This window comes from Podarcis gaigeae (genome assembly GCF_964106915.1).
Source record: "Podarcis gaigeae genome assembly, chromosome: 5".
Taxonomy (NCBI): Eukaryota; Metazoa; Chordata; class Lepidosauria; order Squamata; family Lacertidae; genus Podarcis; species Podarcis gaigeae.
In genome coordinates, this window is record NC_139681.1 from 37,660,260 (window position 1) to 37,688,111 (window position 27,852).

Below are 27,852 nucleotides of genomic sequence, written 5' to 3' on the forward strand. Positions count from 1 at the left end.
TAATTGACAAATTTTATTTTTGTGCAGTAAAATTACTTGTGCCGTAAAGGAAGGAGAGTTTTATCCAGGGTGGCGTACATGATGGCCCTCCCACCTATTTTGCCTTCACTTATGTTAAGCTGAACTATAGTGAGTGGCACAAGGGCCCTCAGTGTATTTAGCTTCCTCCTGCTCTCTGGAACATGAAGCCCAGTAAGGCCCCCAGCAGCAGATTTGCCAGGTTCACTGCTTCAAATTAGGCCTGAATAAACAGACTGGAGATGACATTTGCATAGGGGCTGCTTTGAAAGGCTATACAGAGGGAAATAATGGGTTCAGATTGGTCCAGAAATTAGGCAATGTATTGTCTGATTTGGGGAGAAATACTTCAGCTCATCTCCAAGGCAGTCTGACATGACATGGGAAGAGCTAGCCCAACTCTTGTTGTTTTAATATACAGAGCCCCTCCTTTTCGTTTCGCTTCTTTAATGTGTATATGTTGATGAGTAAACTATTTTGATACATTTTAAATAATTCTACTGCATATGTGCTTATGTCTACATGCTATCATTGTTTGTTCTGTTTTCATTGTGGTTCTAGTCTTACCCCATGGTACTCCAGTATCGACCCAGAATTGACTTCGGTTAGACCAAAGGGCCAGATCCCACTGAGATTAAACCTGCACTATATTTACCCATCGACAGATTGCACAATGAATGGACGTGCCTGGATTTGGGGGGGTGGGAAAACAAGATCAGAATTCCAGCATGCAGATACGGACTTTTTCTTCAGCTGATCAACTATCTTCCCCCCCGTTAGCATAATCCAAGTGCCATTCTCCTACTGAAACATTCATAAGATGTTTGTGATATCAGAGTTTGCGAGTCATAGCCAAATAGTTAAACGTATAGTCTGAATCTCTGGAATACTTGCTTTGCCTGTTAGAAACCTTCCTTGGTCCATAACATTGATTACATCGGCAGAGATGGCCATCGGCTCTTTCACATGTGGTGTTGCTGTTTGTTTGTTTTTTTCCACATTAATTATCTTACTGAAAAATGTTGTTTGAAAGTACTGTATAAAAAGGTTAAATATGCCTTTACATTTTTTTTTTTTGTATATAATACATGTTTTAGAAATGTGGTTGTTGTGCCACTAACGTTTTCTCATTCAGTTCCCCATAGGTCCAGGTAGCTAACTCGTTAGTATACAGCAGTCCCTTTGCAGAATTTGAAATTTTAGATTTTGTGTCAGAGAAGTTAAATGCGACAGTTTGTATTGAATTGAAATGGTATAATGTCTCATATCCTTTCAGCAGTGTATATAACTTAACCTAGAGTTTTAAATTGCAGAAATAGCAAATCTGTAAACATGCAGCAGGTAAGGTTATTTTGTCTTTTTAAAAGTCTATTACATAATATTTTTTTAAATAAAAGAAGAAACAGGAAGTGTCATAAACTGTACTATAAAAAGTGTTAGGTATTTTTTTGAAACTGTTGCCATTGCAGGCTTCCTTTTTCAGATTTCCTTGAAGGCAACAATGTGGGAAAGAGGTAGTTTTGAAATGTGTGGTCTTAAGTGTGCTAGATTAGGTCCACTGCACCTAAATATACGTCTGTATTATTTTAGTATATTCAGTAACACATTGACATGTTGTAAAATGTTAATGGCATTTCAACCACATTTTTGGGTTATCTGGAATCTAAAAGCTATAGTATAACTGGTTGTAACACCTGAAACAGAAGCAGATTTAACATGATTGACAAAGCTACCTGACCAAAACCTACTGACTGTTCGAGGGAGGGGGGAGGTTTCCCCTGACAAGCGGTAGTGTTACAAAAATACTAATGGCTGCCTTAGGTATCGCATGTGCATTCTTCCTCTTTTAAAAATGTTGTGTTTTGTTTATGGATATCATTACAAAGCTAGTAACATATTGTTATTTTGTTTCCTGTCTTCCATTACTTTTGCACAGTTAAAAGCCAAAACAATACAGCTGAATGATCTGTACAAGTTTTAATAAACAGAGTTATTTGTAGAGTAAACGGCACACCACAAGTAACTACATTCACTTTCGGTTGCTATGATGTAATTAATTCACTTCAGGAAAATGTGGCAGTACAAATACGACAGCCCTAGCATGTAAAAGTAGGAAGTAGATGGTGAAATAACTGTAGGCTGCCATTTCTGTGCCCCACAACATGATCAGGAGTGTCAGGCACAACACAGCAGATGGGAGGAAAAAGGAGTGGCGGGACTAAAGCCCACGCTGGCTTCCTCTAACTTATACTTGATGACAGTGTCAATAACTATCACCTGTTAAATGCTCTGGGCATGGTGCAGAAGTACCACTTGCATTCACTCCTATTTCGGGTGCAGAGAGCTTGCACCTGCCTAACGTTCTCCCCCTTTCAACAGTTTGGCCTGCCACTCACGCCATATCAAAAAAACTGATTTTCTACTTCACTTCAGTTTCCAAAGCAGTTGTTTCACCGTATGTGAGGCTACTGCTTGAGAAGAACAAGTCCACAGCTTCTTTAAGCTCTTGGAACTAGTTATCTGGTTCTTAGCCAGATATTTTTTTACATACACAGGTAACATCTAGCAGTGGATCTAAGTACATTATATAAGCCCACTTCTGTGTATAGGTTAGTATTTTAGGATGTGGCAAATTCCCCCTTTGCACTGTGTTTCACTAGAATGATGTTGGACATTACCTGGAAGGGCAAGGGGAGGAGAAAGTTAATGAGTTGATTTGTGTATCTGTTTGCATAGTCCTGGATGACACCCAAAGCAGTAGCTCCTGCATCTTCCTTTGGGTGCAGATCCAGAATGTGTATACTTTGCCATGGAGAGGATATGGGAGTCACCGCTTTCCCCCAAAGTGTTCCCCATATGTAACCCAAAAGCATGGAAAGAGATGCATAGACCATAGTCTTCAGCTTTTTTAGGTAACATCCAAAGGTGCCCTGAAAAATCTGTCAGTGCAGATCCGTTGTATGCATAGTGGCTTTACTTAAGTTACTGAAATTGTTGCCATTTAAGATCTGAAGGACCTCCAATAGCAACAAATATTGAATTATTTTCTTCATCAGTGCTCTGCCAACTTGAGCATTGTTAAAAATTCCCACATTCCCACAAACAAAATACTTTCTTATTTTCACAAATGGAGTATGTGCAACTTATTTCTGAACTATTTTTTGGTTTCCTGTGGAAAATGAGCTGTTAAATCCTTCCTTTGATTCATGGAGGTAAATGTAATGTTTCAAAACTTCATTCCGACTGACTTAAAATACATTCTCAAAATAATCTATTTATTTTAATAGTATGCTTCCTTTAAACGTGTTTTGTCCAAATCCTCAGAAATCTAACAATTATAAACCTTATGTAATTATGTTGTACACTGGCAGAAAATTTGCTATTCTCCGTAGAGAAAGGGCCATATAAAAACTAGAATTTGGGGTCTGGCTACAAATATTTTCTACATCAATTGCAGTAGCATCTCAGATGTTTAGGGCTGGGAACCAACATCTAGTTCATCTTCTTTTTTATTTATTTTCATTTTGTTTTTAATAGCGTAACCTTGATTAATGGGAGCAAATATTTTCCACTTGAAAAAAAAGCATGGAAGTCCAAGACAGACTTGTGAGCTGTGAAACGCTAAGAGCCTTAAAATGTTTCTTGCACATGTAACCTCTTTGTGGCTTATACCATTGCATTTCTGGTTCAGCTGTATAGTGCCTCTACAGAGTTGGTTGGGTAATTGTAGGAAAGACCACCAAGTGCAGTCGTCTTCTATAGAACTTTCTAACTTCTTAGTTCACTGACGGATTCTACCTATTTGTTCATCTGATCACTCCTAAAAATATATAAACGGTGTACCAAGAACAAATTAAATATAAAATATTAGTAGAGCGTGATCACAGGCTTCCTGTGTCAGAGAAACATTGCATAAATGAAGATAGTGCACACAGAGATATCCATAGCCAAACTGACTGGGGGTAAAAAAAATAAAATCAAACCTGACAATGGCTTCACTGTTTGCTCACTTCCTATAAGCCTAGTATGTGCTGAGGATTCTCATTCCGAGGCATGTTTTCTATTGGGAGAGTTCATACCTCAGCAATAAAGCACATGATTTACATGCAGAAGGTCTCAAATGACATCTTCAGTTAAAATTAGGATAGAAAAGACTGCTTCCTGGAGAGCAGCTGAGAGAAAAGCGTGGACAATACTGGGCTTGATGGGCAAATAGTCTGGCCAGCTTCCTCTGTTCTGTGAAAGGGAATTGCTCCATGGACATTGAAGCTGTTTCCCATGTGCAGACTGGCATTTTCGTTTCACGGAAGAAATGGAAAGCTTTTAATCTCACCCTGGGCATTTGAAACTACTGTTCTGCATGCCCAGCCCAAAGAATTGTAACACTGCTGTGCCCGCAAGTAAGCAGTAAATAGTATACAAGCTTAGGGCATATAGGGATCCCTATAGGATAAGACATGAGGTTACATATGTAGATTGATTGGCAGGATTGAAGCAATGCTACAGGTTTAGATTTATCTCTTGCACAGAAATAAAGGTTCTGCCTGGTTTCTCTTCCCTTGAACGAAATTTCAACTAGTTAGTAATGTGTATTCATTGAAGGTTTCATGCCAAATGATTTACAGTACTTTCTTTTTCTTCTTCGCTGGCATCCAATCTCAAATGCCTATATAATGCAATACTGTTAAATTAGAATAAACTATGTAGTGTTAACACACACAGTTTTCCTAAATTAAAATCCCCAGTTTTCCCAGATTAAAATGCTTATTCAAGTTGTTTGCACAAAACTGCTTTAAAGATTGCATGGGAAGGGTCCTCTTCTACAGTTTAGGATAGACGTGTGTGCTGCTTCTGGACAATTGAAATAAAAAGTATACATTTTCATGGCTGTTCTTGACTCTTGCCGAAGTTAAGTGTTAGGCTGAATGGGCTAAGTGACACTCTGCTTTTCTTGTAGCATCTTTTATGCAGAGCAGTGTGTGATAAGGGCATTTCTGCTTTATACATATTTCCCAAGGTCAATGAGTGATAAGCAAGCAGGATTAGTAATCTAAGAGAGAGAGAGACCAGGAAATATTCCCAGAATGCTTAGTTATCTTTGTAAAAGATGACACAAAAACACAGGGGGCTTATTTTCCCTATGAATGAAATTTACCTCCTAGAACTGCATTTGTTTTATTTTATTTTATTGGCAAGGGGTTCACATTTAATGATGATCTTAGATGCTGGAGAGTGCCTGAAGGTCTCTGTTGCTTTAAAATTGGTCCTGAGAAATGCTCACTTATGAAAAGGTACAAAGCGTTTTGCTTCAGTGCTGGTGGCTCTGCTATACCTGGCCTATGAACCAAAAACTCTGTGCCCTGTCGATCTTGTAAATCTGCAAAGCACAAAATACTGATCAAACTAATTTCATTCAGCCTTTTAGAAATAGCTTTGAGGTTTAGTTACATAATCCTTAGCCAGAAAGAATAGGCCTGGAGTATGTGACAAGGTATCAACATCCATTTGTAGTATTTTTGTTTGTTTTAGCAAAGAACATTGCTTTCAATCATGTCTGTCCTGTGGGTTAGCAAATAAGGCAACACTGTGTTATGCATTATACACAACATATTCCATTTTGATACATCTTTTCAAAGTAGTTTTAACTTTTTTAAAAGAACTTGTCCACAAAATTTTATTTGCTTTCTAGACTAGAAAATAAAAATGCATAGATTAGTCTACCACATTACAGTCAGCCATTGAAAAGAGAAACTGTGTGGCATTAAAAAATAATAACCCAGGTAACTTCTTGAGGGCTGTATTCCTGTACACACTTACTTGGGTGTGAGCATCCCCAGAACTTTGTAGGACTGACTTCTGGGTCAGCCTGCATAGGAGGGACTGTAAGTGTCCTTGCATGAGATGTCAGCTGCTTCCACCTGGCAGTTTATTGTGAATATAGTGCTGCTCGTGTATGCAAGTTCTGCGCAGTGTCCACACAACATCCTTATCAAAATGTCATCCCATGATATTTTCCCTTTTAATCTGGATTTACTGTTTTTGCAGAAAATCTAATAAGTAAAGAAAACCCCCGCAGAAACAGTAAGTGTATTAAATTGGGGGGGGGGGCAGGGAAGGATATGGGATGGCATTTTGTTGAAGATCTGTAGACACAGCAACGGATTTGCATCAATGAGCACCACCAAGTCTAAAATAAACTGCCTTGAGAATCACAACAAGTGGTAGGGACCAGAGAAGAGAGACATTAGCTGTTATTCTTCTAAACTTATTTGTATGTAGTTGGTGGTTGAATCGGTACTCTAACGGCTCTTGAAGTATGTAGAGAACTAATTGCATAATATCCCATTGTTAATTTTCTTTTCAGGTATGAACTATTTTAAGCCTTTTCTTTTTCTGTGTCAAAAGTGGTAACATAATAAACCTTTTTGTGGTTGTAAAGTTTAGCTTATGAATCATTCAAATTGAAGTGAAAAAAAAATCCAGGTCATTATTAATGACAGTCTATCCTACTTAGGAATAAATGTATTTTTGTAAAGGAAATGCACTTGTAAATATTTACTCTGTTATCTGTTATCTGATATCTATGTTTTGTTTTGGAGGGAGGTAAATGCTGCCTCTTAGGGGATCGCCTAAATATTTTTAGGTTTCTGCTAAAATGGATTTCCTTTGCATTTGTGGCATGTTCATTCTGTACATAGCTGAATAGTTGCAACTGAGCTAAGCACGTTTTATATCTGGACTTAGCTAAGTATGTATTGAGTATGCCACAGAATCTTTCATTAAATCTACCTGAAAGCAGAATGTGCATTGGTGCTGTGTTTCCATCATCGATATTAGCTTCCTTCTGCCTTACAGCATTCCTACCTTTGTCATCATGTTATAACAAAGTTCTGGATTAACTGTGACAAGTCACACTCCAGATTGATGTATCACTGGCTGCTTACGGTACTTTCTGTTTGCAGCTTATAATAGGAATGTGAGCTTTGGGTATCAAAAGTGGTGAGCCAGGAGACAAAGGGCCTCTCCAGATGATCTCTTTATTGAGCATTCATCCCGCAGCAGTTAGATTATAACTGGTCTTCACTGAACATTCGTTGTGATTTGTCTGCATTCGTCCTGCTTTGCTTGTTAGTCATCTTCCTGTTAGTCATCTGTTCGTCTCAGACTTTTCAATATACTTCCTGGTCTCTTTCCTAACCACAAAAAGTCCATTTTGTTTTAAAAGTGGGCTTGCTATACTAGGGGAACAGAGCACCTCAGTCTGCTTCCATTGCTCACTGGTATGCACTTTAGTCTTTCCCACATATCCTTGACAGTCTGGAGGCACCCAGAGCAAGAGCAAGTAAGGCCAAGACCAAAACAAACAAACAAAACTCCTTGTGAGTTAGGACAGATCTTGGACTCAGGGCAAGGTGGTAGAGAGAGAAGCTGGTGGGTCATGATGAGTAGAGGTTGGCAAGCTCTGAAGTCAGCTGGCTATTTAGCCCCCAATCCTGAGTATTTTAACAGAAGACCATTTTACCTCTTGGCCCAATAAAAGGCTGGCTGCTTGGCAACCAGGTTATAAAACCCGTACTCATATCCAGTCAGTAGTTCAGTGAACTGGAGTGGGGGCGGGGACAAAGAAATGATTCAAATATACATTTTTCCAGTGCAGGTGGGTTGTATACCTGCATATTTTGAAAAGCTGTTCCCTAGGAAACTGCTGTTGGAACACAGAAAAGGTTTCAGCTGCAATTCTTGAATGACTAATGCAAGGGGGGTTGCTGTCTGAAAAGAATTGAGAAGGGGAAGGTGCTTAAGCTATAAGACTAGAGTTAGCCATTGGAAATTGTGCAGTAGCTGGAATTTAGTCCTTTTTTAATCTATCTTTTTGGGCCAATCACTGGGAAATAAATTACCTACGCTGTAGAATGAAGGTGGACGTCAACAACTCTGGAACTCAGGCTTGTGGTCAGATTCTGATAACTGTAATTCTGAGATGTTGCCTGACCTGAATCCCTTTAGAATAGCAGAATTCCATGACGTTGCATATAATCTCTTTGATGGAAATACTGTATAGTATATCTGAACTCATGTGGCTGACCCAAAGCTTCCACTTTCACTCCTGAATGCTTTAACTCCAGTTGATAATCTTTATTGTTTTGTCTGTTTTCCCTGAGAATTCTTATTTCCCAACCACTATGCCAGAGAATTGGTTAATGTCTTTTAATGTTATGACATTATGACCTCCAGTTACTTTTCCTGAGCTGGATTGCAGCCTGCAAAACACATGCCTGTCTGAGAAACAGTGGCTGACATTAATTCTATCTAAGGCAAGGTGTAGATGTTGCATTCTATTATGATCAATATTTTTGGTGGCTGCTTGTCGTTTTGTAGTTTTGATCTGTATCAGAAGGTAATACCAGTAAAAGACACAGCAGCATGTGCACATTATATAAACTTGGCTGAAGAAATGTGTTATTAATCAGCCCGGGGGGGGGGGGGCAGGGAATGTACAAATAGTACTAGCCCACACAAATTTGCACTAGTCCACTTATCCACAACTTCCTATGTTAGTAGATGGATTAAGGAAGAATGAATGAACAGAAGACCAAATTTAGCGAACTCCTCAAATTTAGCGAATGTTCCTTTTCTAGCATGCCTGGAGCTGATTCATACTTGCCATGGGCAATCAGATTAGTAGCCATTTATAACCCTGTCATTAATTATATTACATGTTACGTACTCGTTTTAATAATGGAGATGATGCTTCAAAGGCTGCTTTTAATGCTAATATCGATGTTCACAGCACCATTGTAAGCTGCTGATGGAAACCACATCTTGTACAGTCCATATGCTGCAATATGCTTCTGGCCCAGTTGGCTAAAATCCTATAAATAAATATCAAGTTGGGCAAGTTGTAGAACTCCTTTGCTTGTTAGCCCTGAATTGCTCCTTTCTGAAAGCAATAAATATATTCATGTTGTAACATCTGTTGTGCAGCCTACAGTAAGAGGCATCTTGTTGCACTTTTGTTTTCTATCTAATTTATTTTGTGCTATAAAAAGAATTCTTTGGTTCATCTGAAAAATTGTCTCATTTGTAAAAGGCTTTGAATGAAAGTGTTCTCTGGCTTCAACTCACATCACACTAGCAACCATAACGACTTCACACTGACCAAAAAAAATAAATATCAAAATAAAGTTCCATTGAGTGGGATCTTGGATCATTGTGGCACTAAATCCACACCACCAGCGTTATGCCATGTAATTTCAATTCAAATAATATTTGCCCGTTTACCATATATACATGCCTCCGCCTAGAATTAGGCTAGGATCCAAAGCATCTTCAGATGCCTGAGTGGTTTCATTATTTTTTTATTTTTATTATTTATATCATAGCTTTCAAAATACAAATCTTGTAGCTTACAAGAAACATTAAACTACCGGTACATTTTTTAATGAAAAGCACAACAAAATGCCATACATATCCTTCCCGCATGCCAGATGATGATGATAGAATGCTCTGTTGGGAGAGACAGAATAAGATCTAGCTGGGAAACACTCTGATGTTTGCTTTTTTTGTGTATTCCACCCTCTCCTGGAATCCTTTGCACAGGGCACTGAATGCCCTTGATGGGGGGTCTGGTGGGAGGGAAAGCCTCCTGGGTCAGACCACTGGCCCCTCTAGTCCAGCATCCTGTTCCCACAGTGGCTACCCAGATGCCTATGGGAAACCAAGCAGGACCAGAGCACAAGAACACTTCCCCTTCCCATAGCTCCTGCCATTCAGAAGCATTACTGCCTCTGACCATGATGCAGAGTCTAGTCATTGACAGCTTTATCCTCCATGAATTTGCCCATGCTTTTCTGAAGAACATCCAAACATTTCATCTCACACAAGGGCTTTTGGTCTGCTTTATACATGGCATTTTCCGATGTAGAGATAATTGGTTTCTCAATCCATATACTAGCAGCAAAATAAATGCTCATGCCAATTAAATCTTTTATTGCCTGTGTTTCATCAGAACCATTTTTCTCATTTGATCCTGATCTTGCCTCTGTGACACTGGCCAGGTACTGCACAATGTATTTAGTATCTATGTATTCATCCACCCACCCTAGAAGTTTGTTTAAAGCAAAGGCTATTTCCTGCAAGGTGCTCAACTGTTGCTAACAAACGCCCTACTGCTATATGATCAGACCTGGCAAATGGACAAATGCACCAGGGCCAGCCCATTCTGTTGCCTAAAACAAGTTGGCGCCTCATGTTTCGCATACAGAATCTGATGACAGGAGTAAGCCAGCAGGAGGTCACACCAAGCAAGTTGGAGTTAATTATTAGTAAAAACAGGATCTGCACAGGAGTGTCAGGCCTAATCAGAAAACCAACTCATCTCTGGTAGGTCTTGTCTCCATGAAGCAGTTGCTAAGACTGAAGATCCCTGCCTCCTCACATCTGCCTAAGTCCCCTCCTCTAAATTCTCCTCTGCCCTTTTCATGCCTCTCCTAGTTTTGGGAGACCACAGGGGAGGAGAACTTATCACAGCAGGAGGGGGAGATATCCCTGCCTCTTCCCCAGTCAGACTCATGTCTGCCTCTGGGCCTCCCGCTTGATTTGGACATTTCTTCACCACAGACTCTCTAAGCTCACTAAGCCCTGTTCCCTCCTCAGCTTCCGAAACCTCCTCTTGCCAGTCTTCTCCCTCTGGCCACCCATCATTGGTCCACCACCAATCCCTGGGCTCTGAGCCTTCTTCCCTTGGGGGTTCCCTAGTTGGTTCCTCCCACCATTCCTCCGTGACCAACCAGTCCATAACATCTGATCACAATGTCAGCTGAGTCCAACTTCTGGCAATGAGACATCACAGTTCAGTGCAGCAGGCGAAAGGGTGTAAGTCGTGTGGCCTTAACAGCTCTCCCCTAACACAGAATCACAGAATTGTAGAGTTGGAAGAGACTCCAGGGCCATCTAGTCCAACCCACTCCAATGCAGTAATCTCAGCTAAAGCACTCACAACAGGTTGCCATCCAACTTCTGCTTAAAAACCTCCAAGGAAGGTTTTTCTCACTGCTGCCCCTCATCCACCTCACTCTGCCTAATGGCCCTGCGTGGGGCATTTCTTTGTAAACACGCAAAAAAGAGGGTTTGCCTTTTCCTCCTTAACTTTCAGTGATAATTAAGTATTTGAATAATGTGTGACGGTCACAAACAGTTCTCCGGCACATTTTTTAAAAAGGTTTGTTAATCTCTACTCCACATAGCTATATATACACATTGTTGCTTTGTATTTTAATTTAGGAAATGACATCCCTTTGTATAAATAATTCCGAAAAGCTGGGGAAGAGTGTTTCTGAATGCAAGGATATTTTCTCTTCCTCTGTTATTTTAATGGGACGCATGCCAACCTTTTTATGAATTATGAATGTAGAAGGCTCCTTTCCAAATGAAGTTGCTGGACGCCTGCCATCCGAATGAGGCATTTGCCTGACAGAATGCCAGCACATTTTTTGTTGTTGTTTAAGTCAAAACTGAATGATTAAATCGCTTTTTCCATCAAAGGGAAAATTCCATGGAAGGAAAAAGAGGGAAGCAAGCACAGGAGTTGGTGCTCAAGAAAACGACCTGTAGCAGTGCCTAAAACAATCTGTTGTCTTCTGTCGTAACTGAGATTTTGAAAAACCCAGGCAGATTACAATAAAATATCAAAATAGCAATTGCTAACCCAGAGATAGGCACAGAAATATGCAAAAAAATAATATCCTCAAAGTAAATATAGTTAAACTTTACATAGGTATGTAGGAAGCTGTCATATACCAGATCAGACCCAAACAGGCCGAGCACAAAAAGAGCTTTTAAGCTATTTAGCCAACCTTGGAGGCTGGGATGTTCTCAGTGCATCTTGTGGGGCCATCTGAGTCCCTGCAAGCATCTCTAGCCTTTCAGAACCAGTGCACTGAACAGGCCTTACCCACCCAAGCAAGGGGGAGATCTTGAAAGTTCTTACCATGCCAGGAAAACTCAGCGCAAAAGGAGCTTTTAAGCTTTCTGCCTTTCTTGCATTTACCTTGCAGAATTTCAACCAGCCAGCCTTCAACCACGTATGTTAAAAGTGTGTAAGATGCAATTGTACTGTGCAGTCTAAGAAAAGGAGGTATTTAAAAGTAGCAGGATGGTGCACAGTCACAGGGAAACAAGCAGAGAGTGTAAGGAGGAATGTGCAGTGGCTACAGACTAAGTGTGCACATGTGGTTGTACTTGAAAAGTCAGAGCAATCATGTAATAGACTCTAGTTTTCCCTCACTGTATTGATATTCAAAATGCTGCCATGGTCCATGCGGAGAATGGCACATCTTAGAATGGCACATTTATTTTTAGCATGGAAAAGAGACATATTGGCGGATCAATTCAGCAGAGACATGCAACACAAATGGTCTTAAATAATACAGTAACGCTCAAATGCTTTCCCTGGAGAGCAATACCTCAAATGTATCCCTGATGCCTATAACTTGTTTTTTGTGGAGGTATCTTTACCCGGTTCTTCAGCAGACAAAAAGCCTCTTATAGAGGAGCTTAGAAATATGAACAATAAGACAATCCCTGCTCACAGGCTCACAATATAAAATACATGACAGAAAAGGGGTGGACACTGGGAAGGATGAGGAAAAAGCAAACTCAGTCATTAGTTCTCCATTACAGAATTTTTGCTAATAGGAGTTCAAAAAGAGGAGGAGCCAAAACCTGCCAGTCTCTCAGCCCAGCAGAACCATCTCTCATTCTGCTGTAGCTTGGTGGAATGGCTTCTGGTAGATGACTATTGAGGGAGGAACTGATACATACGATGTTGTTTACATATGCATTTATTTAAAGCATTTTACCCTGCTATTTAGCCATTAAAGAGCAGTTTACAAATATCAAACATAAGAAGATAAAAATATTTATTTGCGTAAGCCAGAAGTCATAGCAAAGGAATCAAATACAAATATAGCTAGATGGTTGGCTATACAAAATGGATCAATAATAAGTTGAAGCCGGTGCCCTGTGGAAAAAAAACATATCAAATCATATCATTCTTTCCCCAAGACCTGATGATGCTGTTGAAGACCTACTTACCAGGACAGTTTTGTTCTTTCTCTCCTGCTGCCCTGCTTGCCTCTCTTTGCCATCCTATGGGAACAAGACCTGTCCCTCATCTCACTAAGCCACCCTTTGTGCCTGGTACGGGTCAGGGCAGGGGGTGGCAATGAAGAAATTTTCCTGTTTTTGTCCAAGGGTCAATTGCCAGCAGTGGGCGGAGCAATGACCATAAATTGTACCTTTATATACTGTAAGTTAGCTTCTCTATATCGTCAAACATCCCTCTCTAGCTTCCACCCAGGAAAGCAAGAGGCATGAGCAGAGTTCAAGGACCAGGGGTCCCAACTTGAATACTAATAATTTTTAAAATATATATCCTGCCCATTTGACTGGGTTGCCCCAGCTACTCTGGGCAGCTTTCAACACACACAAAAGCATAAAGTAACATCAAACATTAAAAACTTCCTGAAAAATAATAATTGGGGGAGCGCCATGTAAGCCCCACCCCGCATAGTCAATCACATGACATGGTGCGCAGAATGCCCATCAACTTGGCGGGGGGGGGGAGGCAGCCACCTCAAATATTTTATTGGGGAGGCTGAAGGGACCTCGACCCCTAGGAGTTGACTCCTATATCAGGGATACATTTCAGCCAGCCAAAAAAGCTCAAGGATGTTAAGCAAGACAAGTGAGGGGTGTGACTTGGGGAGAGTTATGAGGGCCACAACAAGAGAGGTTTGGAGGGCCACATCCAGCCCTCTGAGTTTCCCCACTACTGGATAGGGGCAGTGGGAAAGATGGTACATTTTGTGCCTGGTATGGTCGGATGGTGGTGTCTGGTACACAAATAGCCTGGCTGTACCGCAGCTCACCCCCTCCTCCTAGCCAGGTGGCAAAGGGCCAGGTGACTATAGGGGGCCCTGCCTGGAGTGGAGTGGAGTAGTAACATCTCAGTCTGCACCTGAGCTGTACATTCTCGCTAATCCCAGGGATGACACAAAAGTGCCCTTTGTAATGTTCATGGCCTCATCTTACTAATGTAACATATCACTGTCTGCCAATATTGTAAACTTTCAACAAGGAGACATTGACAATTCTATCTGCATAAGTGCTAATCCACTTCAGTGCCATTCATTTGTGGGAAGCAGCTGGTGGGGGTGGGAAAGGAGGAAATAATAAAGCGGTGATTTTGTTGCTGGTGTCAATTGCTTCTTTCAACCAGCCTGCAATGATAAACATGCTTCATAATTTAAGTGACAGTCAAATGCCAGCCAAAGTCATTCTGCCTCTTATTTTTAAATATTCTTTTGCATTTTTGCTTGTGATTTGATTTCTTCTGTTTGATATGGAAGTAAAATGTGTGGCATCCAAAAGATGCAGGCAAATGCTTTGAAGAGTCTCTGCTGTGACATCTAAGTAAAGAAAAGAGAATTTGCAATGCAAATTAACTGGCTTTTGCTATGCTTGGAAATAATCTATATACAGTGTTGCATCTTTGGATCAGCCCTGCAACTTTCTAAAGGACTAAATGCAGCTTCTCTCCTGAGGTGCCTATTATCATTTTTTAAAAAATACTATGAAGTTTCTAACAACACATACAGCATCACATCTAGTTTTGACCCTTAAGCTGCATAGCATAACCTTATATAATAATAATAATAATAATAATAATAATAATAATAATAATAATAATAATAATAAATTTTATTTATATCCCGCCCTCCCCAGCCGAAGCCGGGCTCAGGGCGGCTAACAACAATCAAATAATCAAACAGTCAAATAATCACACATGCTAAAAATATTTCATTATAAAAATTAATTAAAATCAAATTGATCGCAACCGATTAAGCAAAATTCTGTGCAGGTTGCCAGAGGAGGGAGTCAGGCTGCGCCCTGACCAAAGGCCTGGTGGAACAACTCTGTCTTGCAGGCCCTGCAGAAAGATGTCAGGTCCTGCAGGGCCCTAGTCTCTTGTGACAGAGCGTTCCACCAGATTGGAGCCGCAGCCGAGAAGGCCCTGGCTCTAGTTGAGGCCAGCCTAACCTCTCTGAGGCCTGGGACCTTGAGGATGTTATTATTTGCAGACCGTAGGTTTCTCTGTGGGGCATACCAGGAGAGGCGGTCCCGTAGGTACGAGGGTCCTAGGCCGCATAGGGCTTTAAAGGTTAAAACCAGCATCTTAAACCTGATCCTGTACTCCACCGGGAGCCAGTGCAGTTGGTATAGTACCGGATGAATGTGATCTCGCAGCGAAGACCCCATAAGGAGTCTCGCCGCGGCATTCTGCACCCGCTGGAGTTTCTGGGTCAGTCTTAAGGGCAGCCCCACGTAGAGTGAGTTACAGTAATCCAGTCTGGAGGTGACCGTCGCATGGATCACAGTGGCTAGGTCAGGGTGAGAGAGATAAGGGGCCAACTGCTTAGTTTGTGTTGAACCAAAATTAAAACCAGAAAAGTAACTCAAATGTGACTCAAGATTATCAGAACATCACTTTATGGTTCACTTTAAACTGAGCCAACCTGTTGAAAAGTCCAGCCCAATGTATCTTTAGTCACAAATGCAAGTTTCACCTTTCCCTTTCTCTCATAGGCTTCTGTGATAGCAAAACCGTACAGATTTAATCCATTCAAAAGCATGTGAGCAATGAATTTGAAATCTACTTTCATCGGGCGATAACCTCAGTTTGAATTGTTTCCAGTCTCTAGATATTTGAGCTTCCTTGTTTAAAAAACATGTGAGGAGTTCTATTCTTAGCGACACTTGCCTGTTCCAAAGATGTCAACAATGGTCTAATGACTTCCTGGGCAGGCCACACATCCCAGGCCAAGACCAATTACTGGAACATACCCTCCAACATTTCTCCGTTGAAAATAGGGACGTCCCATTCCATAATGATAATTTTACTATTTATACCCCGCACATCTTATTGGGTTGCCCCAGCCACTCTAGGCAGCTTCTAACATATAAAAACATACTAAAACATTTTAAAACTTCCCTATACAGGGAGGGGTTAGATAACTCCATACCATCCAACATTTCTCCAATGAAAATCGAGACATCCTAAGGAAAAGTGGGACATTCCAGGATCAAATCAGAAACTGGGATGGCTCCTCTAAGTCAGGGACCTCCCTGGAAAATAGGGAGACTTGAAGGATCTGCTGGAAGGAGGAGCAGCATTGTTTGGCTTGAGCGTGATGCAGCTCAGGCAGGCAGCTTGCCAACATCTGTAGCCTAAACAGAGCAGAGCAGAGCAAGTTGCAAGCAGCGAACAGAGAAGTCAACAGAGGAGCATTCTGCTCATGGCTTCCAAAGCAAAACAAAACTGCAAGTATGTCACATTTCCAAAAGTTTTTGGGTCTCATCTATCGTATCTTGGGAGACAATTGAAGAATGTGCCTTCGGGGGGTGAAGTCAAACCATTGAAGAGTTACAGTGCCTGTTGTGGCTGTAGAGACTGATATGGGAGAGACATGTTTTGTTTGCTTTCCAAAAGTAATAAAATAAAATATTGGGATAAATTTGGCCATTTAACAAAAAATCTTGTCACAAGTAGAGATTTGCTTCAGCATGTCTGATCCTTACAAAAGTTGCTGAATGGTTTTAGGATTAAGTGTTGATTGATGACCTTTCCCCAGAAAAACGACTCTCCCTGCCCAAATAAATCCTACTGATAGTTGTATCATAAAATGTTATTCATCCCCTTTCTACCGCTTTTTGCCTGCCTCTGAAATACATTGAAATGCCTACTGTGAAACTTGTAAATGCATCAAGAAACAAAGCAGCAGGTCTAAAATAAGAAATATTATAAATTATTGTGGAGCTGGTTCAGCTCCCTCCAGCTAAATCAACCATTGCACTTTAGCTGTACTTGGCTCTTGGTGAAAGAAAAGAAGCATTCAACATCTCCATATGAGGTCACACATCCCATGGATCAAAATGCAACTTTAGCTGGACTGGTCCATAAGCTATAACACCCCTCCTCTGTTATAGTATGAGATTCCTGTATGTACCTAGGGAACTCTTATCACTAGATTTCAGCCAATGGCTTTTTACTCAGGGGGTGTTCACACTAATGCCACCTCCACATCCAGTGCTAGTTTTTGAAACTACAGTCACATGTTAGCCACAATCCATATTCATCCTGTATTGCTGTCTGATGCATTTTTTTCTTCCTCAAACCAACTTCAGTCCGACCAGAAAACTGGATGTGGATAAGCAGTAATGTGGACATAACTAACAGCCACCATACTTGGGCAAATGAGAACACACGCACAGATAACAGCTTCATAAAGAGTTTGTGGCGGGGAGGGGGAACCAAAACATCATGCGCATTGGGTGGAAACTTCCTCACCTTCTTTCTGATGTGAACAAACTGTGAATGCAGTTTGAAAGGCTAATGTGTATATATCCTAATAATCTCTGGAGCAGATTTCAGATTTCATGGGGGAGTCTGCAATGGGGCAAAAGGAATCACCACAAACTGTCACCTTCCTCGTTTTCCTGATGGACGTTGAACATCACCCCAAGATTCCATAAATATCCTGAAATGTAATTATTAAATGAAAAATAGAAAAGACTGACAGGGTCTGCTGGCTTGACATGATATAAGCTTTTTGTGAGTGACTTTACCCTTTTTCCCCATGCCTTTAACCCCCCAAAAAATAAATCACCCCAAAAGCTTATTTTTAACCCCTCAAAAACTGGGGTTCTACTCCTCCCTAAAAAAAAGCTCAGAAACTTTGAGCTGAACCCCCCCCAAAAAAAACAGGGGTAGATCACTGCCAGTTTATAATTCTGAAAGTAGATCGCAGTCTCTCGAAAGATTGCCACCCCTGCCTTAGTATAATGACTGCTTCAATTCTCCACTAGGAAAATGCAAAGCATTACATCAGAGGATTTTGGGAATATTATTTCTTATGTGGTGGTTCTTGCTGCAGCAGAAGCCATATAAGAAAACAGTTATGTGTAGCTTGGAATGACTAATTATTCAAAGGCGATCTTGTTCTTTATAGGTGGAAAGCTGATCCAGCTACTGCGCCACGTTGATGGAGGTTCTCCCCATGATCTGAATTATTTCATAGAGAAGGTATTCAGACTATGTTACCAGTAGAGAACTCAGCCTTATTAGGCTGAGACAGGCTTCTCAGAGAGGCTACATTTTTCCACATTCCAAGAAAGATTGTGGATAATCCTTAAGCAGCCAAAAATTACCTTTTATGCAAAGCTAAGCTATAAAATAAACATTTTTTCTTTAAAAAAAAATATCCAAATGACATAACCTATTAAGAGAAATGTATCACAACATTGCACAGATGTCAGAGTGGCGACTGTGAGATTTTTGCCTTGCTCTGGCATGTGTGACACAACATGCTTCTTTAAACCATCTGGTTGTAGCTTTCTAAAATTATCCCATGGCCTGGTGCAGTGTTAACTGAGATAAACTGCTGAGTGGTGTGTCAGCGTTGGCCCATGTTTCCTTACAGTACTGTGTGTGAGCAGAAGTGTGGTGAATGTTGACATTTACCAGTAATTCTGAATAATTTCAGAGGTCAATGTCAGAACTCTATAGAAGACTATAGTGCAAGCATGGGGATCCTTTGGCCCTCCAGATGTTCCCATCTCCCATCAGGGGTGGTGGGAACTGTAGCTCAACAACATCTAGAGGGTGTGAAGTTTCCTATATACATTTGCTCGAGTGAAGATCGAGGCTGACTAAGTGGCTACAATAAATGTCCAAAAATTATTCACATTTCCCTCATTGACTGCGAATTGGCATTTACTGTGCCATGAACAATAATTATTATTATTATTTATACCCCACCCATCTGGCTGAGTTTCCCCAGCCATTCTGGGCGGCTCCCAATCAAGTGTTAAAAACAATACAGCAAGTAAATACCAAAACTGAGCTTCATGACACAAACATGTCTGATATTTTCTGCTGGATTTTCTATCAATTTAAGAATTGCCAGTGAAATGTTTGGCAGTAAAAGTCACCGAATTCTGGATATTTACTGTAACCCACAAGCACGATCAGACATGGCAACCTGAGGCAGCTGAAACAGAAAGCTTTAAAGAAAGGTTCAGACTGCATGGGTAGGCAAACTAAGGCCCGGGGCCGGATCCAGCCCAATCACCTTCTAAATCCAGCCCGTGGGTGGTCCAGGAATCAGTGTGTTTTTACATGAGTAGAATGTGTCCTTCTATTTAAAATGCATCTCTGGGTTATTTGTGGGGCATAGGAATCTGTTCATTCCCTCCTCCACAAAATATAGTCTGGCCCCCCACAAAGTCTGAGGGACAGTGGACCGGCCCCCTGCTGGAAAAGTTTGCTTACCCCTGGTTCAGAGTAATGACAGTGAGATGAGAAAGGGGAAGGCCACAATTCAGTAGCAGGGCACATCCTTCACAGGCAGGAGGTCCCTCCTTCAATTCCTGACATTTCCAAATAAGGATGAGAAAGAACTCTGCCTGACACTTTCTAACTACTCCACACAGAGCTACTTCCTTTGTTACCTTAATGTTCCATACTTAGAAGGCCATTATCTCACCAGGAAGCTAGCCTGGCTATTATAGGAATTGAATCCCTACTGGATCCAGGGATTAGAAGGGAGCTCATACACACAGCCTACCTCCCCGCAACTCATAACAATACTTTTCATGGTAATAAATAGAGACCATTGGAGTGCATGGATAAGCTCAGTACAACTTTCTTCAGAGACTAGTAATCAAACCTCATAGCTTTGTATTTTGTTCCTAGAAAAACAAGCTGCACAGGGCAGAATGGTATTGAATGGTATGGAGCCCCTATCACTGGATTAATATTGGGCATTTGCACCAACTGTACAGTATACTTGACTACCTAGAAGGCCTCACCCATCCCTCCTAGAAGACTCAAGGATCAATATTCTAATTGCATGGTATGCAGCTCTTCGAAGAAGAGCATAAAACAGCAAATAGACCTCTATTCCTTTTCCTGTGTTTTCATTTCTGGGCAGCTCTGACTAATAATAGCTTACATTTCTTTAGGGTTCTATTTCCTCCACAAGTTATTGCTTCCTTTGAATCCTCCATAAGCAGATATTTCCAAGAATGCATACACACACAAAACCCTCCCAAACCTGCTGCAACTTTTAAGCTTATTTTCCATATATTTATAGCTTTTACTTTACAAAGTCCCTTCCCTTAAAGAACATTCCATAATTTCTCCTTCACTAAGCTTTTTACCAAACTGCAAAAAGTCACACCCATCATCACTTCCTCCAGTAGATGCCAAAGAGAAAACACAATCTCTTTTTTCCTCTCTCTAATTCTAACTTAACTGTTTCTTTGTGCTCTTCCAACTCATTTAAGACTTTCCATGTGCACCGTTATTCCTTTCAGAAAGCACAGGTCTGGCTCTCAAGTTCTGACTTTTGCCCTACTAGGAGGGAGTTTCTTTTAATTTGAAAGCGTTGTTAAAATCTTGCTACCATTTCCACGAAGATCATGGCCACTGGTCCCATCACCTCCTGGCAAATAGAAGGGGAAGAAATGGAGGCAGTGAGAGATTTTACTTTCTTGGGTTCCATGATCACCTCAGATGATGACAGCAGTCACAAAATTAAAAGATGCCTGCTCCTTGGGAGAAAGGCGATGGCAAACCTAGACAGCATCTTAAAAAGCAGAGACATCGCCTTGCCAACAAAGGTCCGTATAGTTAAAGCTATGGTTTTCCCAGTAGTGATGTATGGAAGTGAGAGCTGGACCATAAAGAAGGCTGAGCGCCGAAAAATTGATGCTTTTGAATTATGGTGCAGGAGGAGACTCTTGAGAGTCCCATGGACTGCAAGAAGATCAAACCTCTCCATTCTGAAGGAAATCAGCCCTGAGTGCTCACTGGAAGGACAGATCCTGAAGCTGAGGCTCCAGTATTTTGGCCACCTCATGAGAAGACTCCCTGGAAAAGACCCTGATGTTGAGAAAGATGGAGGGCACAAGGAGAAGGGGACGACAGAGGACGAGATGGTTGGATAGTGTTCTCAAAGCTACCAGCATGAGTTTGACCAAACTGCAGGAGGCAGTGGAAGACAGGAGTGCCTGGCATGCTCTGGTCCATGGGGTCACGAAGAGTCGGACACAACTAAACGACTAAACAATAACAACAACAGCATTTCCACATTATAACATAAGCCCATGAGCTCAGTGGTGCCATCAGGGTAGGGTAAGTCCAAGGTCTAGTAGGCATGTGTGGAGCAAGGCAATTCTTCAAGTAAACTGGTTCCAAGCTGTTGAGGGTGTTATATATTAATAGGAAACCTTAAATTTGGCTTGGTAACAAATTGGCAGCTAGCTCAGACCTTTGAGCAGAGGTGTAATATGCTGATAGGATCTCACTCCAGTCAGTAATCACCAGGGCCAGTCCAATACATTTTGGTGGCTGAGGAAGACCCCAAAATGATGCTCCCCTCCCTGCCAGGGAATATGGGGTGAGGGAAGATCTAAATCAGGAACAAGGGGCAGGGGGAGAGACTGACATCAGGATCTACTGCTCTGGAGAATCCTGCCGCCTGAAGCAGTCGCCTCACCTTGTCTCAAGGGTGGGCCGGCCTTGGCAATCATCCTGCAGCATTCTGCACTAACTGCAGTTTCCAGACCAGCCACAAGAAATGACCCATATAGATTGCATTGCAGTAATCCAACCCTGAAGTTACCAGTGCCTGGATTACTGTGGTCTAGCTAGGCTGGCCCAGGAATGGTCACAGTTGTTGCAACAGCTGAAGCTGATAAAAATTGCATTTGTGTAATTAATATCACATCTAGTTTGGCTCTCGGGCCATTAAGAAGAAGGTTTCTGTAGAGAATCAAGAAAAGGACAGAATCCTGAAAAGAACTTTATAGACCCAGACTGTGGACCCTGCTCAGCTGGTATGATTCAGAACCACACTCTCAGCATCTGTTGTGGTGGTGGTGAATAAGAACAGAAAGCTAGCAACTTCCTCTTCTTGGCAGCACAGAAATAGGGATGGGGAGAGAAATTCAGTTCTAGCTGCATTTAAAGGTGAGGCAAACCAATACATAAACAAATTCACACTTCCCAAACCAATACGCAAACATTTGCAAAAATGTGTTTTTTAGGCAAAACTGCACTTAGACACATGTATATTGGGAGAAATTTGCACTAAAATGCTGAATAAATTACAAACTGGTGTGGAAAACTGAACTTAATATTGGGAAATATGAGAAACTGAGAGCAATCGGAAGTGACAGAATCACCCACTGATATCAGCAACTGAGGGGAGGTGAAGAAGGGAGTGTGTTCATTCTTCAGCACTGAGGATCAAGCTGGAAGTATCATAAACTGGTGAGCTATGCTATGTATTCTGAGCTAAAAAGAAAGAAATTAAAATTCATCAACATGATAACTCAAGTTTTGTGCCAAGAAAAAGCAAAGAACCTGTAAAGACTCTTCAAATTAGCATGTTTTTTTTCATGTGTGTTGCATCTTCTACCATTTTGCATAATGTATTCTGTATAATGTATTTACAAAGAACTGGGAAGTACAAGAGGCTGTGCAGCACAGTGAAGAGGCACCCTTGATCCCTAGAAATCTCAATGGCTTCACTAGACAGTGTTCATAATGCAGGCCTGCCCAAGCCAGCCTGTCTCTTTAAGATTGCCAAGGCTCTCTAGCCCGCCATCACTTACAAGCAGAGAACTCTTGTATCCTTTCAATAGACTAAATACAGAATGGGTTCCATCAATCAGGGAAGGGGAAAATATACCATCTCCCAACTGGGGGATTGATTCTCCAGCTGATATGACTGGTGATCCTGTTGAAGCCCTAGATGGCCTCTGGGACATCCGAATGGCTCGGGCTGTTGACCCAATCACCCCTGAGCACCCTCTCCCACTTTGTGGAGCTTGCTTGCCTCCCCTTTGGCCTCTTGTCTTTTGAAGTCTTACTAAAACTATTAAAACTGGTTGTTAGGGTCCTTGTGTGCATTTCTGCCAGACTCAAAGGGTTATTTCCCCCTTCGCAAGCTTAGTCTTCCTGATGCAGGTGCACGTAATTGGGATTTGTCAGAGAAAAGCAAGCTACTTTGGGTTCTGGTGATTGACAAGTAAGCTCAGTGCTCTCTGTATTTCCCCTCATAAATATTTGCCTTGCACCCCCAGGTTTCACTTCTGCATGGGGTTAGAGGGAACATAAGGGAAGTGTAGGGGCTGTCTACCAGAGAGTCCCTTGCTTGACTGGCCTAGCCAGACTCACAGTCATGGCAGGAGTGAAGGAAGAGTTCCCCTTACATTATAGTGCCCGCATTCTTAAGTTTAAATGACACTTTTGAATCTGTAAGGACTAGAAACGTCTAAATAAATACAGAATTCTTAGGAAGATGACTTTTGTGAACAATGCCGAATTCTGTGGCTACCAAACAACAACAACCCATACAGAACAGGCAGAGCAGCAGGGAATTCTTCCTAGAGGTGTTGTCCTGAGCACATCCAGCCCAAGTGGCTGGTAGTTTTCTTTATTGACAAAGCATGAACTTGCAGGAGCTCCCAAGGTGCACTAAACACACACAAACATGTTCCTGGCGGCTAGGTAGCTCTTACACAGAAGTTGTCGCTGTGCTTGCCTCTTCAGCCCACCCACCCCCCCGGTCCTGGGGGACAGTGGGGGGGGGTGGAGGGGATTCCGCCAGCCCCCTCCCTTCAAGCACTGTCTCTCCCTCAGCTCCTGGCACATCCTACCCTTCCTCCAGCTTCAGCTTCTGTCCTACATCCTGTACCTCCTTCCCCGTCTCCGACTGCTCAGATCCATTCTCCAGCTCTGGCTCCTGCCTCGTGGGAGGCACAAAACCCAATAAAGTGCCACTCCATTCCCTTAGATCAACCTCTGGCTCCAGCCCATAGGGACTTCGGGAGTCTGCCTGCATCCTCCCACTCAGCCACCCTACAGCTGGGGGGGGGGAAGCAGGCGAACTGTTTGGGCAGGGTAGAGAGACGTGTGGCTCAGGTGCACTGCAGGCCCCGCGGTGAGTGCCACCTGGCATTTAGTCACAGTGGTGACACCCAGTGTGGCCCACACCTACCACACACGCCTTCCTCTGCCCCTGGCTCCAATACCTCTTTCACCCACTCCTCAGAGCCCTGCCAGTCCCTGACAGGTGGATATACCATGAGACCTCAAATCTTCATGCCTGTGGTTGATTCCAGACAACCACTTTAAAGAGCATTCATTCTGATTTGTTTGCAGGGAAGTTAGATGACATTGTGTCAAAGTGCATTTTCCCATCACTTTCCGTGTTACAAAGAGTGCTATCTGTGGGGGAAGAGAGGTTTTTTTAAACAAGCAGATTTAATTGCGTGGCCTGAATTTGCTGGGATGATTGAATCCCATCCCCAAATAGTGAGAGTCTGGAAATGCCCTAGGTGCCATTAAAAGAAGAAAGAAGAAGAGGAGGAGTTTGGATTTGATATCCCGCTTTATCGCTACCCAAAGGAGTCTCAAAGCAGCTAACATTCACCTTTACCTTCCTCCCCCACAACAAACACTCTGTGAGGTGAGTGGGGCTGAGAGACTTCAAAGACGTGTGACTAGCCCAAGGTCACCCAGCAGCTGCATGTGGAGGAGCGGGGAATTGAACCCAGTTCACCTTGTCTTTAATGGTTTAAACGGAAATGAAAATTCAAAGTGCTGGTTTTGACCTATAAAGCTCAGGACCCCAAATACCTCTCCCCATATGAACCAATCTGGACCCTGCAGTCATCATATGAGCAGTGGCGTCACAACGGGGGGGGGGCAGTGGTGCGCCCCGGGTTCCATGTCTACGGGGGTGACAAAAAGTCACCCTGCAGGGGCTTGCGGTGACACAAGCAGCCATCGCACCACCACAGCTGCATTTGGAGGATCCTCCGTTCACAGCTGCAGCCGCGAGCAGAGGATCCTGGCGCTGGCGGCAAACCGCTAAGTGCAGCGGAGATGCGGCGTTGCACGCATAAGCTGTAGGTAGCGATGCTGCACATGCACTGTATAGTGGTTTGCCGCTGGCACTGCTCCAGCGCCACATAGATGGTGCTGGGATCCTTCCGTCATCACTACAGCTGCAGAGGATCCTCTGTTCCTGGCTGCAGCCATGAGCAGAGGATCCTGACACCATCCGTACGGTGCTAGAGCGGCACCGGTGGCTATACAGCACATGTGTGGCGTCATGACGTACGGTGCATGCGTCGTACGTAGCGACGCTACACAAGCGCCCTACGTAACAATGCCCACCCCGGGTATCACAATGCCTTCCTCCGCCCCTGCATATGAGACCCTTCTCTGTGTAACCCTTCTATGGGTGATCTGGAGGGTGGCAACAGAAGAACGTGCCTTTTCAGTGGTGGCTCCCTGCTTGTGGAATGCTTTCCCCAGGAAAGCTCGCCTGCTGCCATCAATACATATCTTTAGGCTCCAGTGAAAAACATTTCTTTTCCACCAGGCCTTTGGCTTTTAATTACCTGTGGCCTCCTACAGTAGGTGGGACCTACTAGTCCTGCCTTTAAAAATATAAATGAGTTTTAGGTTTCCCCCACCCTGTTTTGTTTTGTGCTGGTTTTAATGTATGTGTTATTTATTTATTGTTTTAAGTTGCTCCAAGTTACCTTTCTAAGGGGGCACTAATAAGTTTACTAAATAAATAAGAATGATAAATAATTGCTACATGTAATTTTAGTAAAGAAACATTAGGCAGCAAAAGCAAGGGCAACGTTAGCTATACAGTGTATTGGCTGTATGTTCATCATGTCAGTCACAAGAGATGGCTGAAGTTCTGTCAGTGCCTTCTGTTGCAAGCAGAAGAGATGGCATTCTCCAGTGTTTATCTGCTGAATGTTTCAAATTGCAAAGAACTGAAACTCGATCGCAAAGTTGTCAGCACTCAGGCAAATGACTTCATGAGCATTTTTAAAAATAACGGTGTGCAAGGGCATCAGATGAGTGTGCACTGCAGCCTTTTGAGGGAAAGTGGTTTTGAGATGACTGAGATGCTCAGCCCTGGAAATTACCGTGGCTCCTGAACTTGCACAGTAGGAGCTAATAATAAACACTCAGCACTCGCCCTTTCACTGGCACGAGGGCTAGCTGGTGTTCACTGTTGCTCCCCTTATTGAGACGGCTGACCTCTACAAATTCATCAGTTTGCCCTCTAGGTTGGATGAGTAAAGAAAGAGAAAGACAGTACAAGCCACAACGGTTTTACTCTTATCCTATATATGTGCAACTGTGCACATTTGCATTGCTGCAACCCGGAAGTGGCCAAAAAATGGGGCAGGGTAGGAGCAGGTTTAAAAGGGACGCGGGTGGCGCTGTGGGTAAAACCTCAGTGCCTAGGACTTGCCGATCGTAAGGTTGGCTGTTCGAATCCCCGCGGTGGAGTGAGTTCCTGTCGTTTGGTCCCAGCTCCTGCCCACCTAGCAGTTCAAAAGCACCCTTAAGTGCAAGTAGATGAATAGGGACCGCTTTATAGCGGGAAGGTAAACGGCGTTTCCGTGTGCTGCGCTGGTACTGTCTCGCCAGAGCAGCTTCGTCTCGCTGGCCACGTGACCCGGAAGTGTCTTCAGACGGCGCCGGCTCACAGCCTCTAGAGCGAGATGAGCACACAACCCTAGCGTCTGTCAAGACTGGCCCGTATGGGCAGGGGTACCTTTACCTTTAGGAGCAGGTTTATACACGCTCTGCCAATGCACACAGGGGGTCAGGAACATAACCCCTGTGGAAAACAGCTGTTGCCTGTACACCAAAATTAAAGACAATGGTTGCCCCCAGATGACATGACTATTGTGCAATCAGCCTGAATTCTACACATACAATCTACATGGGGGGATCAGACAGTGTAATCAATTGGTTGTTACCCCACTCTTTCCTCTCAGGGTGCCTCTCAAATTTCAAACAGCAAAACCTCAATTAAAAAAAAAAAGATTTGTGTGCAAGAGCACTGTGGTGTAACTTTTTTGTGTTGGTATGGGGATGATCTGTGACATCATGGGGGTTGTGCTTTAATACCACACTTCTGCTACCAAAATGTCAGTGGTGCTTCTTGGCACAATCGCGAAACCACTGGTCTGCTTTACAGAAACCAGTGGCAGACCTAGATTTTGGGGGCCCTGAAGCTTGAACTGTTATGCGGGCCCCTTCACAACCAGCAGTGAGGTTTGGGTAATCACTGTTATCGTATTCAATGTTATGTTTAAAACTTATACAATGTTACACTGATTATCTAAACCAGAGGTGGTTAACTTGTGACCTTCCAGATGTTGTTGGCCTCCAATTCCTATCAGCTGCAGCCATTATGGAGAATAGTTAGGGACGATGGGAGTTGCCACAGCTTAGCTACCCCTGATCTAAACTCAAAGCTTGATTGCAAACTAAGGAAAACTATTAAGGCTGCCGCCATAGTGGAGGGGAAAGTCAGTCTATTGCAGGAGGCCTTCAAAGCTCAGGGGCAATCTCATCATGTGGCCCAGGGTTGCACATCCCAAAGGTGAGGCTGAATATAAATAGCCTGAAAACCCAAAAATGCTTCTGGCATACCCCCAAGCAATGCTGAATGGAATTTCGGCCATTTGATTTTGTGCTGTTTATCTGCTGAGTCTTTCTCACTCATTGTTGGGGGGGGGGGGGAATCCTGCATGTTAGCAAAGAAGAACTTCAAAGAGCATTTCCAGATTGCTGGTGTATTTTGCAAATGTAAGTCATGATGACACCCCTAAGCAACATTATGATCCTGGTCAAGATTGGGTTACCATTACCAG

At 42.7% G+C, this 27,852-nt stretch overlaps 2 protein-coding genes across 15 annotated transcripts in view; both read left to right on the top strand.

The window, feature by feature from the left end:
• PCGF5 (polycomb group ring finger 5) overlaps positions 1 to 8,989 on the top strand; it is a 39,251-nt gene extending 30,262 nt beyond the window's left edge. For 8 of the 14 annotated variants that reach the window (XR_014564871.1, XR_014564874.1, XM_083740952.1 and 5 more), the window contains one exon: positions 580 to 8,989. Coding sequence is in view for 6 of the 14 variants with exons in the window: in XM_083740952.1 (XP_083597078.1) it covers positions 580 to 627 (48 nt within the window). In the remaining 8 variants the exon portion in view is untranslated. The remainder of the gene's footprint in view (positions 1 to 579) is intronic. The other 6 variants (XR_014564869.1, XR_014564870.1, XR_014564872.1 and 3 more) reach the window with 1 other exon arrangement.
• A 7,115-nt stretch (positions 8,990 to 16,104) lies between these two features.
• HECTD2 (HECT domain E3 ubiquitin protein ligase 2) overlaps positions 16,105 to 27,852 on the top strand; it is a 60,534-nt gene continuing 48,786 nt past the window's right edge. The window contains exon 1 of the mRNA XM_083740879.1: positions 16,105 to 16,405. The gene's annotated coding sequence lies outside the window, so the exon portion shown is untranslated. The remainder of the gene's footprint in view (positions 16,406 to 27,852) is intronic.